This window comes from Pituophis catenifer, unplaced genomic scaffold (genome assembly GCF_029215685.1).
Source record: "Pituophis catenifer annectens isolate HBS135680 unplaced genomic scaffold, rPitCat1.0.hap2 SCAF_1, whole genome shotgun sequence".
NCBI classification, from domain to species: Eukaryota; Metazoa; Chordata; class Lepidosauria; order Squamata; family Colubridae; genus Pituophis; species Pituophis catenifer.
This window is the reverse complement of record NW_027256881.1, coordinates 281784920-281803555: the sequence shown is the minus strand read 5'-3', so window position 1 is coordinate 281803555 and position 18636 is coordinate 281784920. Positions and strand designations below refer to the sequence as shown.

The 18636-nt window shown below is 39.8% G+C and overlaps 1 protein-coding gene across 1 annotated transcript in view; it reads right to left on the bottom strand.

The window, feature by feature from the left end:
- Positions 1–5519: 5519 nt before the first annotated feature.
- Positions 5520–18636, bottom strand: part of PAPLN (papilin, proteoglycan like sulfated glycoprotein) — a 90413-nt gene continuing 77296 nt past the window's right edge. Inside the window, exons 20-28 of the mRNA XM_070939733.1 lie at positions 17356–17989; positions 17089–17226; positions 16203–16327; positions 15725–15863; positions 12932–13069; positions 10088–10215; positions 8685–8793; positions 8255–8430; positions 5520–6443 (exon numbers count right to left, since the gene is read on the bottom strand). Of these exons, the coding sequence (XP_070795834.1) occupies positions 6295–6443; positions 8255–8430; positions 8685–8793; positions 10088–10215; positions 12932–13069; positions 15725–15863; positions 16203–16327; positions 17089–17226; positions 17356–17989 (1736 nt within the window). The 3' untranslated portion in view covers positions 5520–6294. The remainder of the gene's footprint in view (positions 6444–8254; positions 8431–8684; positions 8794–10087; positions 10216–12931; positions 13070–15724; positions 15864–16202; positions 16328–17088; positions 17227–17355; positions 17990–18636) is intronic.

Genomic DNA, 18636 nt, shown 5'->3' with positions numbered 1-18636 from the left:
CAGCATTCAGTGTTTTGGGACAGGAGCCCATTGGCATAGCATATCTTGCCTTGGCAATCTTTGGCCACTCTTCCTTGCAAATTGTTCCCAGTCTGTCAGATTGTGAGGGCATCTCCTGTACACAGCCCTCTTTAGGCCACCCCACAAATTTTCAAGTGGATTCAGGTCCGGACTATGGCTGGGCTATTCCAAAACTTTGATTGTCTTCTGATTAAGCTATTTTTATGTTGATATGGAGGTATGCTTTGGGTTATTTCCATGCTGAAAGGTGAAATTCCTCTTCAGCATTTTAGCAGAGGCCTGCAGGTTTTGTGCCAAAATTGACTGATACTTGGAATTGATCATAATTCCCTCCACCTTGACTAAAGTCTCAGTTCCTGTGAAGAAAAGCAACCCCAAAGCATAATACTGCCATCACCATGCTTCACTGTACGGTGTACGTTTGTTGATGCACATTGCTGTTTTTGCACCAAACATACTTTTTTTGGATTGTGGCCAAAAATTTCAGTCTTGGTCTCATCAGACCATAACACAATTTCCAACATGCCTTTGTCACATTTGATGTAGGTTTTTGTAAAATGTAGCCGGGCTTGGATGCTTTTCTTTCTAAAAAAAAGGCATCCATTTTGCCACCTTACCCCACACCCCAGACATGAAGAATACAGGAAATTGTTGTTATATGTAATACACAACCAGTATTAGTCAGAAATTCCTGCAGTTTCTTTACTGTTGCTGTAGGCTGTTGCTTAGCAGCCTCTCAGACTAGTTTTTTTCATGAGTTTTAGAGGGACAACCAGTTCTTGGTAATATCATTGTTGTGCCATATTTTCTCCAGTTGTTGATGACTGTCTTCACTGTGTTCCATGGTATATCCAACACCTTGGAAATTTTTTGGTACCCGTCTCCTGATACCTTTCAACAATGAGATCCCTTTGATGCTTTGTAAGCTCTTTGCAATCCATGGCTTTTGCTGTAAGAGGCAACTGAGAAAAATCCTACTAGAACAGCTGAACTTTATATGGGCTTGATCAGAGGCACTTTAATTGATGGCAGGTGTTTATTGACTACCAATTACCATTAATTTGAATGTGATTGGTTAATTCTGAAAACAGGCACAGCCCTACTTATTAAAGCAGAGGTCTTCAAACTTGGCTGCTTTAAGACTTGTGGACTTCTCCACAAGTTGAAGCCAACTCCATAGCTGGCTGGAGAATTCTGGGAGTTGAAGTCCACAAGTCTTAAAGCTGCCAAGCTTGAAGACCTCTGTATTAGAGGGTGTGCATATTTGTGCAACCATGTTATTGTATGTTTTTATTATTATTTTTCACCCTAAAAGATTTCAGTTTGTTTTTCCATTGAATTGTATGGCTTATATGTTATATTAAAGGTGGAAAAAATTCTGAATTTGGTTTATCTTGGTCTGACTTCTTTTACATATCAAAAATCTGGCATTTTAACGGGTGTGTGTAGACTTTTTATAGGCACTGCACCTGATCTTTAATTTCCTTTAACTTCTGCTCCAAGAAAAATAATTGAAAATACCATTTAAATGCATAGAGGAATGGAGCCTTGCTGTAAACTAATCAGCATGGCCTCTGCAAAAGCAATCTTGCCTCACCAAAAATTTTGATGAGATTGTCCACTCAGCTGCCATGGAGATTTTTAGTTGGATTTGCAACAGGGGAAAGATTGAAGGAAAAATAAACTGGCAATTTTCACATTGCTGAGAGGTATATAATGGGATCCTTAGGAATCATCTTGTGACCGATTCTCTTTAACTGATTTGGAGTGTTAAGTACATGTACTTGTTGTGAAATAAGAGCATTGTGTACTGTTCTGGTCACTATACTAGAAGCTTGATATTGTATAATTTAAAAACATACAGAAATGGAGCAGTAATAATGTATAATTTATAATGTAATTCATGGTGTGGATAATGTAGAGAAATGTTTTCCTTTGCTTCAGATCATTCCATTTATATAAAATATAGGGAGATTCAGAACTTTTTCACACAGCACATACACTGTGCACAATTATTAGGCAAGTGAGTATTTTGACCATATCATTTTTATGCATATTTTCCACCTCCAAGCTGTATAAACTTGAATGCATAGTGAATATAAGCATTGATGATAAGATGATGTGTATTTGTGTAATGAGGGAACGTGTGGCCTAAGGAGATCAACACCCTATGTCAAGGTGTGCATAATTACTAGGCAGCTGCTTTTTTCAGGCAAAATGGGCCAAAAAAGAGATTTAACTGTCTCTGAAAAGACAAAAATTGTAAAAAGTCTTTCAGAGGGGTGCAGCACTCTTGAAATTGCCAAGATATTGGGGTGAGATTACAGAACCATCAAAAGTTTTGTTTAAAATAGTCAACAGGTTCGCAAGAAACGTGTTGAGAAAAAAGACGCACCTTAACTGTCAAAGAGTTGAGAAGAATCAAGCATGAAGCTACCAGGAACCCATTATCCTCCAGTGCTGTCATATTCCAGAACTAAAACCTACCTGGAGTGCCCAGAAGTACAAGGTGTTCAGTGCTCAGAGACATGGCCATGGTAAAGAAGGCTGAAACCTGACCACCACTGAACAAGACACATAAGTTGTAAAGGCAAGAATGGGCCAAGAAATATCTCAAGACAGATTTTTCAAAAGTTTTATGGACTGATGAGATGAGAGTGACTAGATGGATGGATCAGTCACAGGCACAGAACTCCACTTGGACTCAGATGCCAGCAAAGTGGAGGTGGGATACTGGAATAGGCTGGTATTATTAAAGATGACCTAGTTGGATCTTTTTGGGTTGAAAAATGGACTCAAAATCAACTCCCAAACCTACTGCCAGTTTCTAGAAGACACTTTTTTCAAGCAGTGGTACAAGAAAATGTCTTCATATTTCAAGAAGACCATGATTTTTATGCTCCAATGCATGCATCTAAGTACTCTACTGCGTGGCTAGCTAGTAAAGGCCTTAAAGATGACAGAATAATAACATGGCCCCCTTCCTCATCTAATTTAAACCCTATTGAGAACCTGTGGGCCCTTCTTAAATGGGAGATATACAGTGAAGGAAAACAGTGCACCTCTCTGAACAGTGTCTGGGAGGCTGTGGTTGCTGCTGCACAAAAAGTTGACTGTCAACAGACCAAGAAACTGACAGACTCCCTGAATGGAAGGCTTATGACTTATTGAAAAGGGTGGCTATATTGGTCACTAATTTTTTGTTTTGAAATGTCAGAAATATTTATTTGTACATTTTGAGTTGTTTTTTTTTTATTATTCTCACTTTAACAGATGCAAATAAACAAAATGGGCAAATTTTCATTTTTAGTTTAGTTGCATAATAATTCTGCACACTAATCATTGCCCAATAACTGTGCACACATAGTCTCCCAAGAAAGCCAAAACCTCACTTTTACTTTCTTAAATATTCAGGTTTGAGGTTTATTAACATTTTGGATCGACTGAGAACACTGTAGTAGTTCCAATAATAAAATTAATCCTCCGAATACAACTTGGCCTAATAATTGTGCACACTGTGTAGTTAAACTGGATTTTATTGTCAGCAGCTGGGCTAAAAGTCACCAGTTAGAATGGTTTAAAAGGGGGTTGACCAGTTCGTGGAAGGTAAGATTTTTAGTTATTGATATCATCTGTTGATGACCTCGATCATAAATACGTAGTATGCTTTAAAGCCTAATCTCTTAGAAGCAACAGGGAAATAAGACATGAGAAAAAGTCCCTGGCCCAATTTATCTAGTGAATTTCCATGGCTAAGGGTGAACATGGACCTGTATTTCCTGGTTCTAATCAAACATCCTAATCACACCATCATACCGAGTTTCACCATTTAAGCTTCTAAGATACCAACATTAAAAGCACCAAAACATATTTGCTTTGATTCTCAAATTTTCTATTCTGAAAAGCTAGCCCTCAAGATGGTCAAGTGCCCTTTTTAACAGAATAACAGAATTGGAAGAGAGCTTGGAGGTCTCCTAGTCCAGGCAGGAAACCCTATGCCATTTCAGACAAATGGTTGTCCAACCTCTTCTTAAAAACTTCCAGTGTTGGAGCATTCATAACATCTGGAAGCAAGTGGTTCCACTGATCAATTGTTCTGTCAGGAAATTTCTCCTTTTTCTATGTTGCTTCTCTCCTTGATTAGTTGGTTTTAAGTTGGTTGCCTGTTGCAAGGTTACCTTCTCAATTCATTAATGGGGAGATAGAGTCAGTGGATTAATGTTTTTGATGAATTCACTCCCTGAGGAAATTGCTTATGTTTATAAATGACAGTTGGAATGATTTATGGTTGGGGGAATGCCGCATGCTTTTTCTCTGGTTTTTATAAGATGATATTTGTACCTTCCATGAAAAATCAATTCTGAATGCAAGAAAATACAAACATGTTTTGTTCTCTCAGTTTGTCTATATGTCTGGATGCTACAGTTAAATTATATTAACACTGAATTAATTTGCATCTTTATTGAAGAAACTGAAAAACTTATTACCTAGTTCATATGGTACTCCGCAGTAGGTAATATGCAGAAGATCGCCTTGTTCCCGTTACTAAACATTCTGCATAATGTGCCGTAAATACTGGTTTGTTCATTTTTTACAGGAGCAATTGATAGGTTTCTCATTTTCAGTGAAGATAGTCCCATTTTACAGTCAGATAATTAATTAAAAAATAGATTTGTTTGGGGGGATTTGTTTTTTATTATCTGGTTATAGCTATTCATTTATCTGAAATCTAAAATGGAGTAGCCCAACTATAAAATCATATTTGCCCTCAGATATTGGAACATTCATGTATTCTGATCGGCGTATCTTAATATAAACCTCATAGATATGGCAGATTCTCATATTTGTTTTTCCAGCAAGCAAATTAAAAAAGTAGTATTATATTACAGATATACTTTGTTTCTAAAAGAAATGAGATCTTGAGCTACCTAAAATCTGGGAAGGTTTCAGATTAATTGAGTCCTTAGTAGTGGACCGAAAGCTATAGCAGGAATCGTGAAGAAAAAACTGCAGATGTGCCAGCAATGTTGGTTGTTCCTCTCTTTTGCATATAAAGGAAATTATAATAGTTTACAGTATTCACACTGTAAGATTGTGAATAAATGACAACCTTATAGTTAACACATACAGGTTTGGGATATGTTTCTAGTCTTGCTCCATAGAATGTGATTATAGTCAGCGATTGAAAATGCATAGATACTGCAGTTAGAACTTCTATAGTGCCAATGGCCATCCTTGTATTAAATAATCTGGCACATGGGATGGGATAATGAAAGAGGTAAGGCATACCTTTCCACAATTCTGAGGCATCGGCAACCAATTAATTCTGTTGTGATGCTGTGTACACTAGTGGGGTGGGCTGCACAGTGCTTTGGAACATATAGGAGTGCAAATTCAGTACTTGTCTATGACTCATTAATGCAGTGGTATCTCTTTGGGGATTGCGTGACTGCAGTCGTGAGATTCTAGAAACAAACACCACTTCTCAAATTGCACAGTCTCTGGTATTCGTTTATGCAGAAGCAATACAACAGACTTTGTTTCCTTTTTCAAAGGCCTTAATACAATTGTATACATGTTTAATTAGAAGAGAGGATCACTGTTTAATGAACTTACTTCAAGAAATACAGCCTTGCTGTTTTAAGAATATTTGAAATACAAAACCCTGCCACGTTGCCATGCATTTTCCTCTTCAGATGCTTCCGAGTTCTACGTATTTCCAACAAATATTAAGTGATATTTGCTGCTGGTAGTTAACTCAGCAATGTTTCCTGTATCTGCTGAAAAAAACAACCATTGTCTGCTTATAACTCTTTAAATTTGAACTGCAGGGACATTTAAAATAACTGCAGGAAACAAATTTCTAGGTCAGTATACTAGATTTCCACAAAAAATATGGTCAGCAGATTTTCTTTGTGGGTTCTGGCACTAATTTAGCTTTTATGTTTGATTTAAAATGTGTCGGCTATCCTTGATTTCTCTTGAAGTAACTTTCCTACTTACTTTTGACTCTTGTCTGTATTATTAAGCTTTGCTAGTGGAACAATTCTCCGTTTCCTTAAATGAAAAGGTCAGCCAGCTGTTAGAGGATTTGATGTTTCTCTTGCAAAACAAAATACAGCTTAGGAAGGTGGAGATAACCATTTCTGCCAACTGTTCTCTCTGTTCTCACATTAGCTGTATTGACTACCCGTGTGTATGCTTGATAAACAGGTTGGAGATGAGTGCTTTTCTTCCGGAGCAGGATTGCAAGAGTGGTAGCAAGCCTGTGATTCAGCCATAGCGGCGAGAACAGCTGGCACAGCAGAAGCTAGAATAATACTCATTGTTGCAGAGCTGAGCCTGTAGAATCAGATCACAGTTAGCAAGGTGTGGCTGATCAACACATTCCCTGCTTGTGTCCACAGGGAGAGATGCTGGCACTAGAAGAGTTAAGGAAGGAAGGAAAGAAAGTCAGATAGAACCAAACAAGGTGTCAATTGAAAGTTCACTTTTTGTTATTTACATTACAGCTATTTAACTGCATGCAGTGGAAAATATTCTCTATCTGCTGCAGCTCGAGCAAAAATACTGTGAATGGAATCTACATCTTGGCAAACATTCAAAGTAGCAAATGGCAACATCAGCATTAATGCATTTTGAGAGAAAATTGATTGGTTTCTGCTGAGAGATTCTTTAAATGGCAAACAGCTGTTTCAGGCTGAAAATAAATGCTCTGCACTATAACAGCAGTTACAGTTTAGTAATTCCTGAAGTCGAACTGGCATAGTTTAAAAGCCTTTGACCTTAAAATTGTCTTCCAAGTAATCTGAATGTAATAGAATTTCTTTGTAAATAACAAGGACTGGATTGTCTCATTAATGATTTCATGTTTCTGATTATATGAAAAAATACCGCTTTGGAGGAAAGCATGCAGAGGCAAGCTGCTGGATTTCAACTCCCTTACCAGCAGTAGCAATTGAAGTGTCAGATTTTAGGCACCAATTAATAATAATTTATTATATTTATATACTGCCCAACACCCAGTAACTCTCAATTCCAGACTCTCATAGCATCTCTAGCCTTGGCTGGGTTTGCCATATGTAACTCAAACCCCACTTTGATGAATAATTTAACTGATTTCATATAGATAACCACAGGAAAGAGGACCAAACCCTGCAATTTGGAGTAATTACAGGTTCAACTGCTTTCCCCTAACAATTACTAGTTGGTACTAATGGCTCAAGTGGAAATGGGGCCACTGCACAACTGCGTCTCCAACCATTGCATGCAATAAATAAAGATGCCATGGTTGATGGTATTGATGCCCATCAAGAAATTAATAGCATCTGGAAGCATCCAAGACACCCATCACAGCTTTTTTCCCTTCATATGACCAGGCATGGATAGTGACTGAAAGATATCTAGAAAATCTGCTTCTTTGGCTTTGTAGCTCAGGCATGTCAAAGTCGATTTCATTGAGAGCCGCATCAGGGTTGTGTTTGACTTTGGTGGGCCCGGGGAGGGGGGGACCTGGCTAGGAGGTGTGTGGCCAGCTCGACGTCACTCCTGTTGGGGGTGCCTGTGGCGGCCTGAGCAATCTGCCAGTATAAACGGGCTCCCGAGCTCTGTTTTCGGCTGCTATGGCCTCCTGCAACCCTCTGCCAGTGAAAACAGAGCTCAGGAATCTGTTTTCGCTGGCAGAAGCACTGTGGGCCGGTCCTTTGCTGTTTCCAGGGTGGCCCCGTGGGCCAGATCTAACTACCCGTGGGCTGGATCCAGCCCCCGGGCCTTGAATTTGACACCCCTGCTGTAGCTGATCCCCCATCACCTTCTCAAGCATATTCCCTAAAAAGCGAAGGTTGGGGACGGCAGAAGTTGCCCAACTTGGATAAATTGAAATATGACCTCTTCAAGAGAGCATACACTACTGCTTCTTTGAAGGCAGGTGTCATCTCGTCTTCAGAGACATTAACCACATCCAGATGCAAATACTTCTCTCTCAACTCTGCCTTCTATACACACATGCTTTCATTAAAGAGTATCAGATATAATATGAGCTTCTAAAATAAAAAAGAATCTCAGAAGTATGCTTCATGTACAGAATCAACCAGGTGTGTTTCTACAGAGGATCTACAACAGAAAACATTTCCAGTCCTGGAAGGAAAAGCACATGCCACACATTTAAGGTTGCAGCTGCTGTGAAATCCAATGCTGGAAATTAGAAGAAATTTAAAAACAACTGCACACCCACCTTCTGGCTGCCTTTTGATGACTTTCACATCTGTACTGGCACTGACCGAATTATTGCCATTATAGGCATTGCACGTATAAGAGCCCTCATCACCAAGCTGAACATTGTTTAGAAGTAAGCTTCCATCTTGAGACACGTGGATACGATGACCATCTGATCTTACTGGAACCCCATTTCTAAGCAGAAGTAAATAATTAGCGGTCTTGCAGTTGCTGTACACTGTCCCCAAACTCCCAGTTACAAGGAAATAAAGGGAGGGTTAGTATTCAGAGTCTTCCAAGGAACACAGAAATAAACTGGGTTATTTCAAATGAGTTTGAAAAACTAAATCCAAATTCATCTTCCAAGTAGATGGTCGTTGCTTGATAATTTCTTGCATGTTTCAGTAGTACTAAAGGGATAAGTAAATACAGCTGATTTTTTTTCTTACCTTGACCATCTTATGTTTACATTGTTGCCTGTCACAACACAATGAAGATGAGCATTCTCCCCTTCAGACACTGAAAGCCTGGGCAGCAGGTCAATAATTCTCAAGGCCCCTAAGCAGGAAAAGAGTGTCATCAATTCCAGGAAGAGTTTGCCCGAGGTCATCAAATTATATTCTGAAAATGCAGCTCTGATTGAATAGCCCTGCTGGTCATGTGAACTTGGTCTTTCTAGCTGAAAGACCATCTACGTGGGAGAAAAATCTCAACATGATGTGCACAATAGAATTCAACACAGAAACATTGTGTAACCAATCAGCTACAGTTAAGTACTTCTCGATGGTTGTCCTACACTGATAAAAGTTTGAACTATTTTCATAGCAGTAACTATACCTCCCTCCTACATTTATTCTCTCTCGGACACACAAAAGTCACTGCAACAGCGTTTTCCAGAGGTCCCCTTTCTTGTTTCTAGAGCAATATTTCCACTAGGAGCCTAAACCAATTTGAATTATCTTAACCATAGCCACCAAACTTTTTTTTTTAAAAAAAAATGTATTGAATAATTTTCTATACTTCTTGAACCTGGCACAATTTATGTGAAACCCTAAATATCTAAATATCGGATTATTTGATGGTACCATTGATGAAAGTAAACTGATCTCATACCTAAAGGGAGTTGTGAAGCCACTGTGTAGAGCAGTGGTATCAAACTCAAGGCCCAGGAATCAGATCCAGCCTACGGGTTACTTAGATCTGACTTGCAGGACCTCCCTGGAAACAGCAAAGGACTGGCCCGTGGTGCCTCTGCCAGTGAAAACGGAGCTTGTGAAGGCTGTGTGCGCCCCTCCCAAGCTCGGTTTTCACTGGCAGAGGGTTGCAGGAGGCTGTTGCAGCCGAAAAAGGAGCTCGTGAGGGCAGCGGGCAGCACTCCCAAGCACTGTTTATGCTGGCAGAAGGTTGCAGGAAGCCATTGCAGCTGAAAATGGAGCTTGGGAGCCTGTTTTCGCTGGCAGAGTGCTCGGGCCACCCCACATGAGTGACATCAAGCTGACCATGCCTGCCTTGGCCATGCCCGCCCCCCTGGCCCCCCGAGGTCAAACACAATGCTAATGCAGCCCTCAATGAAATCGAGTTTGATACCCCTGGTGTAGAGATAGTTCTGTAATCTTAAGCACAACTTTTACTAAATTCCTTCTTGACACCAGGTTTCAATTGCTGGAAATATGCTGAGATAGTTCACACTCTCCAGACTGGATATATTAATCAGCAACTAAAGCTTAATTTAACAACAGTAGCAAAAAAAAAAAGGATCACATTTTTCACCAGCAGCAAATTCATTTCTTATATTTGAGTAACATTGAAGTAAAACTCCCTCGCCACCCCCCACCTCCAAAACAACCACTACCTCTAGGTCTAATTTGAACTTTTTTCTGATCTTGGTCCCGGCCATTAGAAGCAATGCATGTAAAGAAGCCAGCATCTTCAGCTGTCAGATGACTGATTAGCAGGGCACCATCAGGTTGCTGCCTATGCCTGGAAATTAAAATCGCCATGAATTTTAGAAGAGGAAACACATTTAGTCACAGAGTACAGACTCCTTTTTGTGAGAAGCTAATGGCTCAAAACGTACAGTACTCTGAATATAAGTTATGAGCTCCTAAGGTTCAAATATGTTAATCACTCTGGGATCAAGTGTCATTAGTCCTGCTTAATCGCTGCAAACCAATTAAAAGTAGCTGGGTTATATTGCACTAAGCCATGGTTTGCTGAGTAAACCACAGTTGGCTGGGTTCTTAAGGAAATGCAAGCGGTAACGGTATTTGGTTTTAACTTTGCATCTGTGTAAATCAGTCCACTCTTAAAATTAATCTTTTTGAGCAGCTGGTGATAAGTTGGCTGTTTTACTTAAAATATGTAGGAGTCAAAAATACAAAATGCATTGAGCTGGGTATAATTACAATGCAAGGTACCCATCCAGGCAAGACTACTTGCAAGCAGTTTAAGAACAACCAATATCCAGGTTGTCAAATGACAGTCTTTGCCAGATCACTTCAGGCCACAAATATTGAGTCATTAAAATGAATGAGTTTCTACGTGGATGGATGAAGCAGGAATGTATTATAGAGAGATAGCCTTTGGGAGAATTAGGACATCCCTTTGATAGCCTGTCTTCCGGTTCTTCTAACTGATGTACATGGGAGGGGGGTCTCCCTATTTTATCCACACAGTAAGAATTTAATGAGAGAGGATGAACTAAGGATTAGTGGCTGGCCCAAAGTCAATTCAGAATGCCATGATTGAGAGAAGATTTGAAACTGCCTAGTCCTAGATACTGATCATCACATTATGCTGTGTTCCATCCACCCTAATCATGTTTGGGAAAGCTCACTGAAAATAAAGGAGGGACAAGCTGTCTGTTCGGGTTTTCCCAGATTTATTTTGTAAACATGGTGCATTTCAGGCCATCTTACTCAGCCTTCTTTAGCTGGAGCTACTTCATCTGTGTGGATATGTAAAACCTAGGGCAGTACAGGGGGAAAATAAACGGTATGAAAAAGGGGTGGTTGACTGGGTTATAACGGCTTGTTCGGCAATCGTTCAAAGATACTGTATGATAATGCTGAACAAGAGGGAGTTTCGCCTACCACAGCATCCCCATGGTCATGCGATCATGTTGGAGCTCGGTGGTGCCCAATTTGCAATTACAATGTCACAGCGACCTGTGGTCACAATTTCCAACATTCTCTGCCCGCTTTCCATAAGTAAAGCAATAGGGAAGCAGGCAGGAAGTTGGAAATTAATTTTGCTGCTTTTTTTGCCTACTTGTGATGCTTAGCACCTGCCTGTGGCATTCTGCTGTGGCACCCACACATCTACCTATGCTTGATAGAAGTTATCTATGGCATTACTGCCTCCTATGGCACTGACACACAGCACCCACCCTGACCCTCCTATGGCACCCTGCCCCACTTTCCACATGCATCAGGCATGCCCCCCAAACTCATGGCAGAAACCACCAGCTTGATTGTGTAGGACTTCTGCATCTTCTCACTTCCCACTTAATTATCCCCATTGTCCTAAGGTTGTGATGGGCACTGGGGCTACTGGGATTGCTGTCGCTAAGCAATGTGTTCACATGACATGGCACTTTATGTCCACATTGCTTAGCTACAGAAATTCTGGTTCCAAATGCTGTTGTAACTCAGGGGCTACGTGTAACAAAATGGACTCTTATTTGCTCAACTCATTCAGTAACACAAACAAGCCAAGGCTAAGGTAAACTATGCGAATACAGTCAGACTGATTTTGTTAAGCACGTTATATGAACTCAGCTGCTCTACATTAAACAGTTACACAGACTTCTAGCTCAAGAAAAAAAAAATATAGCAGGTTACCACAAAAGGTTATACAGAAATTTATGCGGAAATGATTACTAGAAAAATGTAAGGAAGTAGGAGAAAGAAATGCAGGAAAAGGTGAATAGGAAATGTTAAAAAAAAGGCCTACTGAAATATGAAAGCATAGCTGTAGAATAATACAGAGAAGAAAGTGTCCTAAGCGAAAAACAGAAAGGGAAAATTTACAGACACTTATCCCAAAGGTGCTTTTTAGGAGGCAACTGGAATTTTTTTGTTTTTTCATTGAAGAAAGAAAAAACTTTCACTTCTCATCCAAGAAGCTTTTTCAGCTCGGACTGGATGGTGGGGAATGGAAGGATTTATATTCCTTGCAGACAGCTGGTCATTTGCATTCTTTTAGAGGGTCGTTGAACCACTTGGAGGTTTATCTGTGTCTTCAGGGTCACCTGAGTAGTGTTCCTGGTTCCTGTAGTCTGCAATTTTTTTTCCCTCTGGAAATCCACTCCTATTCCCACACCATTCAAAGGGTGTTCTTCCCAAATTGTATAGCTAAAGAGAGTCTCAGTCATCCAGGTCATGGTTGACCCAAAGGTTCTTTTTCAGGAGGCAACTGGGTTTTCTTATTTTTTTTTCTTTGAAGACATTTTGCTTTTTATCCAAGAAGCTTTTTCAGTTCTGACAGGATAGTAGTCTTTAAAGAAAAAAAAAAACCCAAAGTCCAGTTGCCTCCTGAAAAAGCACCTTTGGGACAACTATGACCTGCATGATTGAGAATCTCTACAGACGTACAGACACTTAATTTGCCTATTTCATTGGAGTCATTGGACTTTTGCACACTTAGTACAAAGACAACAAAATGAGAGAGTAATATTGTCAAAGACACAACTTACCTGGCAGATGAAATAGGATGGCCATCTTTCTGCCATTCAATGGTTAAGGAGGGGGAAGCCTCTACACGACAAGGCAGTCTGACTTGTTCGCCAATGCTACCATCAACTACCGAAGGCTCATTCTTATACATTTTTAATCTGCAAAGTAGATGCATTAAATGTTTTAAAGAAGGATCAGAATTCCTTCTTTCATTTTAATCACTCTTTTCAGCAAGTGCTGAAAAGTTCCTTGTCAATGGCAAGGTTTGCCATTGGCAAAAGATGATATCTTAGGCCCAAGGCAAAATAATTTCAGAGCAGTTTCTCTCTGTCTCTGAGTGGCTTCCTGGTTTTTGAGAAAATAGCTGGAGCATAAAGTGGTAGAAGTAAGGCCTGGAACACAAGTGGAGAACAACAAAGGATCTGCTGAGTATATGTCCAAGGATTTGTGATTCCTACTACCTCAGCAGTTGGCAACCTTGGCTAGATAAGCCTTTGCCCATCTTGGGCTGTGGCACTAGTTACAAACTTATCTGAGACATGAGGACTTTAAGATAAAATAATCTTTATTGTCATTTTTACTGTGATTACACTGCCACGCAATAAAAATGAAATTCTGTTGCCTGCTCTCTAAATAAAGTATATATCTATACACATATATACTGGGATCCTAGTCAAGCGTCGCTTACATGCTATGTCCTGGTAGAAGTAAGTGAACTACCAACAATCTTTTCTGCCATCCTCACCACTCTCTGCATCGCCTTCCTGTCCGAAGCAGTAATGCTTCCAAACCAGACCGTAATGCCATGTGACAGGATGCTCTCGATTGTCCCTCTATAGAAAGTGGTAAGGACAGGGGGAGGAAGATGTACTTTCCTCATGTGACACAGAAAATGCAGGCGCTGCCGTGCCCGCTTCACCAGTGACTCTCTGTTGAGTGACCAAGCTAGCTTTACTGAGGTGAGTCATGCCCCGTCATCATACATCTAGAGTACTGTATCAGGCTCTATATGGATATTTATAAGCTATCCAGAATTTTCAATTGCGTAAAATGCCAGAATGCTCATTAGCAGTTGTAGATGGGAATATATTACATCTTATTCCTGGCTGTACATTGGCTTCACATTAACCTTTAACTGCAATTTAAAGTACTGATTTTAACCTAGAGAGTCATTTATGATTTGGCTCCAAGTTTCTTGTAGATCTGCATTCTCCACTGGAGTCGCCCAGACCAATTCAATTATGAAGAGAAGGAACTGGTTGTTTCCCATTTTCAGGAAGCTTGGGGGAGAGAGATGGCAAAGCTGGAAGTATTGCTTTTCCTTCTATTGGAGGAAACCTGATTAACCCTGACATTATCTCCTTACAGAAGGAGCTGAAAAGGGTGTATAAATTCGATAAATTAAATGCATCTGTATTACATAATTGAACTTTAGCCCTTCTCTCCTTTCATCATGATTTGAACATAAATGGACCATTACAGGGATTCTCCTTCAACAAGTGTGCGGCTCTCTCTTAACACTTTACAAAATGTAGGTTTGTATAAATACATCCCTCTTAACTGTTCCCTTGGCTAAAGGCCCAGATAATGCTGCTAGCCACAAGAATCCCATGTAACAGAATGTTCTCCTTATAATTTATCTGGCCATGTGTGATGCTTTCGGCAAGAATTTCAACAAAATCATGCAGCTGTCTGGGGACCTATGCCAGCCTGTTAATCCAGACACAGTAGGTTAGGAGGTTTGCTGCAAGAAAGAATAAGGAATAAAGTAACTGAATACGTATGGCACATGATTGTAAAACAAATAACTCCCACTCTCTTTGATAATGTTCCATGCATGCACTTTAGTTTTTGAGAGGAGGATTATTTCCAATTATTGAAGCTAGTGACAGTTGCTACAGATGGATGCCTCAGAGATCAATGACTAGAACTGGGAATGGCAGATTACCTATTCCATTTTTACACTTTCTTCTGGGTAGCTTTCGTGACAGAAGGTGGCCTGATAGTTACCCTCGTCACTGAAATGATGTACTCAACCCCACTGCCATACTGAGCCATTTTTTTTAAAAAAAAAGACAAGTTGCTAAAGATAAACCCTTAAATTTCGTCATCTCTCTCACTGCAGCATTTCTTAGTTCTTTTTAGTGTAGCGACATTCTAGAATGTGACTCATGGTACTTAATGAGAGGATACCCACCTACGCAAAAGAAGCAATTTTGAGCTGCTGATGCTTCTGAGCCTGGGATACAAGCAGGCCACCGAGTTTTATTACAAAACTGCCCAGTGATCAGTGAAAATAAACTATTTAAATAATTGCTTGTCTGTATAAGAGACCTTGTTTTGCTAGAATCTCTTTCCTGCAGATATAGTTTTATTTCTACAATGAATATTTATTAAACACAGTAATTAATTTCTTAATGATTGTTTCCTTCTAACAGTAGGTTCCTCAAGGAGCCAAGCAAAATACAGAAAACTGCCTGCCCTAAGGCATAAAATGATTTCATTAAAACACTTTGATATCAATGGTTGCTTAAATTAAGTCCCTTAGGTTCTTTCAGTTGCCTGATCATCAGGTCCAACCAGTAAGAAAGAAAGAAAGAAAAAAAACTTCTTAAAAAAGAACTAGGTTAGAGTTGCTCCTGTGTTGTAGCCATAAAGAAAATGCAGGGCTGATTTCTAAGCATTAAGATTAGATACAATAGCACTATGATTAAATAGCCTGCTCTTGTTTGATCAGCTTCCAAATGCATCTCTAAAGAGCACACAGCACAATATGTGGAACATGAGCTGCTTTGGGAAGTTGAAAGATATACCTGTATGTTATTTGAGGATGCAGAGAAGAAACATGTGACCATCTGTCATTAGTTCCTGTGCCAAAGACTCTGGGCTGGTGATTCTGATCATAAGTAAGTTGATGCCTTCTTCCCTGGGTGAGGGTAGATTGAGGGATTTCTATACAAAGAAACAGAACAAAGAAGCCATCAAGATTTGACTTTCAGAAACCTTTGGGGGCTGACAAAGAGATGGTTCTTTCCAGGGTTTGTTTGGCTAGGACATTTTCCTTATACTAAGTTTCCCATAAGGTGGAGGAGAGCTTTCCAAGCATTGGAACCGCAGAGCAAGAAAGTGGTTCCCTGGATAAAGAGAGCATGGGTTTTATACTCTGATGCAATTTGGAAAGGATATCATTTTCCATTGATGAAAAAAGAATTGTAGAATGACCTGCTGGCTATATCAGGACAAGCAGTTTCTTGCTTTATGGCTGTTTTGAATAACGAAGAATGAAATAACCTTTGATCAGCAACTCGATCTGTCTGCGTTCCACCCTCCCATTTGAAATTATGCACGTGTAGATGCCAGCATCCTCAGTCCTGAGATGGCTAACCACCAGAGAGTTGTCAGACTGGTAGGTATGCCTACGGGGGAAGAAGATTAAAGGATTGTCAAATATGGTAGACTGGAGATCGCAGCAATTCAGTGACAGTCACTGACAGAATCAATTGACATAGAATGACATATTCAGTTGACTGTCAAATGCATATTAATAGTAATTACTTTGGTTGGTTATGGAAATAAGAGCAAGAGAGTGATGCTAAAGATGAATCGCTGGCAGGTTTTTTACTGGTTATGTGACGACAGTGAAATACAGTTAGTCCTCAACTTATGATCACAGTTAAGCCCAAAATTTCTGTTGATAAAGCAAGACATTTATTTAGTGAGTTTTGCCCCATTTTGGGATCTTTCTTGCCACTGTTCTTAAGTCAGTCACTGCAGTTGTTAAGTTAGTGACATGATTGTTAAATGAATCTGACTCCCCATTGACTTTGCTTGTCAGGAGGTCGCAAAAGGGGATCACATGACTCTGGGACACTACAACCAGTTGCCAAGCGTCTAAAGTTTGTGACCATGGAGGTGCTGCAATGGTCGTAAGTGTGAAAAATGGTCATAAGTCACTTTTTTCAGTGCTATTGTAATGTCAAACAGTTACTAAACAAACTGTTGTAAGTTAAGGATTATCTGCAATGCAGCAATGGAAGCATGCATGTAAACCTCACTGAAGTTTATAACATGATCCCAGGTTGTAGGTTTAGATACTGACGAATTTCAAATGTGAAACCTATGATCTTAAAGTTCCATTCAAAGGGTATAAGGGGGTGGATCCAGGGGTCAGACCTACCTATCATAGGAGATTGGCTGTCCGTCTTTCTGCCATTCAACTCTAGAGAAGTGGGAATTGTCCGTCTTACAGAGAAGACGAATGCTTTGTCCTAGGCCTGCCTCCACTGCAGAAGATTCTGGTCCATCCAAGAAGATCCTGAAAGATATGCAGCAGTTTCCCCCAAAATGGATATGCATAGAGGATTAGATGGGAACTTGTATGAAGCATGATTCTAAAAAATTAGCAAGACATCATCAATATTTCTGTGCTAATGCAAATATGTACCTGTTCAGAGAATATTGAAAAGTGGACTCTGGTGGGGTTTGATACCCAAATCTTCTCCATGTTAACCCATCTGCACCTGATTCCCTCCTCCACTCTTCACGCTCACGTTGAGTGGTCTGGCCATTCACAGTCAGCTGCTTCTCTGAGTGTCTGGAAATCACAGTCTCACTCAAACCATGCAAATGATCTACTGTGTCCCTTTTTATTTCATCAAGAGTTTTTGAGTGATGAGAACTTTCTGGCTGGTTTTCTAGCAAGCTAGTTCCTTGCTCAGATTCAGGTAAGGCATCTTGACTGGAGGAAGTCCTATCACTATGACCTCCATTTCCTGTTCTATGAGTTACAGTTCTTCCAAATTGTTGTGGCTTTACTTCTGTGTTCCCTTCTTGCAGTTGAGAACTAGAGTGGATGTTAGGACTTGCAATATGATGGTGAAGACTCACATGGCTTCTTCCCATTGATCCATGGCAGGCTTTCATGCATTCTTCTTCAGTAGCAAAGTTGTTCTTATTCCCATGGCAACTTCCATACCAAAAACGATTGCATTTTCTAACATCGCTTACAAAATACCAACGTATGGTCCAATCTGTGCAGGAACCATGGGCACTGGGTAACAGACACTGGACAGGATAAGCTAGCAACAAAAGCCAGAAGAGAAATGATATTTGTATGTTTTTTATTTATCATGTTATCAAGTTCTTTGGTTTCTTATATTGTACTTTTTCCCATGCCTGCATGAATTTGCTTCCCCTAAAGCAGTAATTCCTAATTTGGCAATCCCAAGATTTGTGGACTTCAGATCCCAGAATTCCACAGCTAGCATCACCATTGATGAGAATTCTAGGAGTTGAAGTTCTCACACCGGGAAGTTTCCAAAGTTGGAAAACACTACACAAAAGGGAATTGTGTGATATGTATGAATACAAGTGATTTCATCCGGGAGCCTGAACAAGTTTTACTTCAAAACAGAAATGTATTGGTGAGTCTTTCTTATGAAGAGCATAGAATGTACAAATTCTTCAAAACCTTATTACAAAAGCACAAAATGTTTTTCTATGCAAGAAATATAAACAATAGAATTTAGATATAAATATATTTATATATTTCAGGTTGAACTCTGACAGGTCTTTTTAAATCAGATTTTTGATTTTATAGTACATAAGTAGTCCACATTCAGTGACCACTTTTTTATCAAACTATTGATGAACTATGAGGGGACTTACAACTGTTCCTTATAGTTGTGGCTGTTGCAGTGCTTATGTGACTGACATTCTCTGCCAT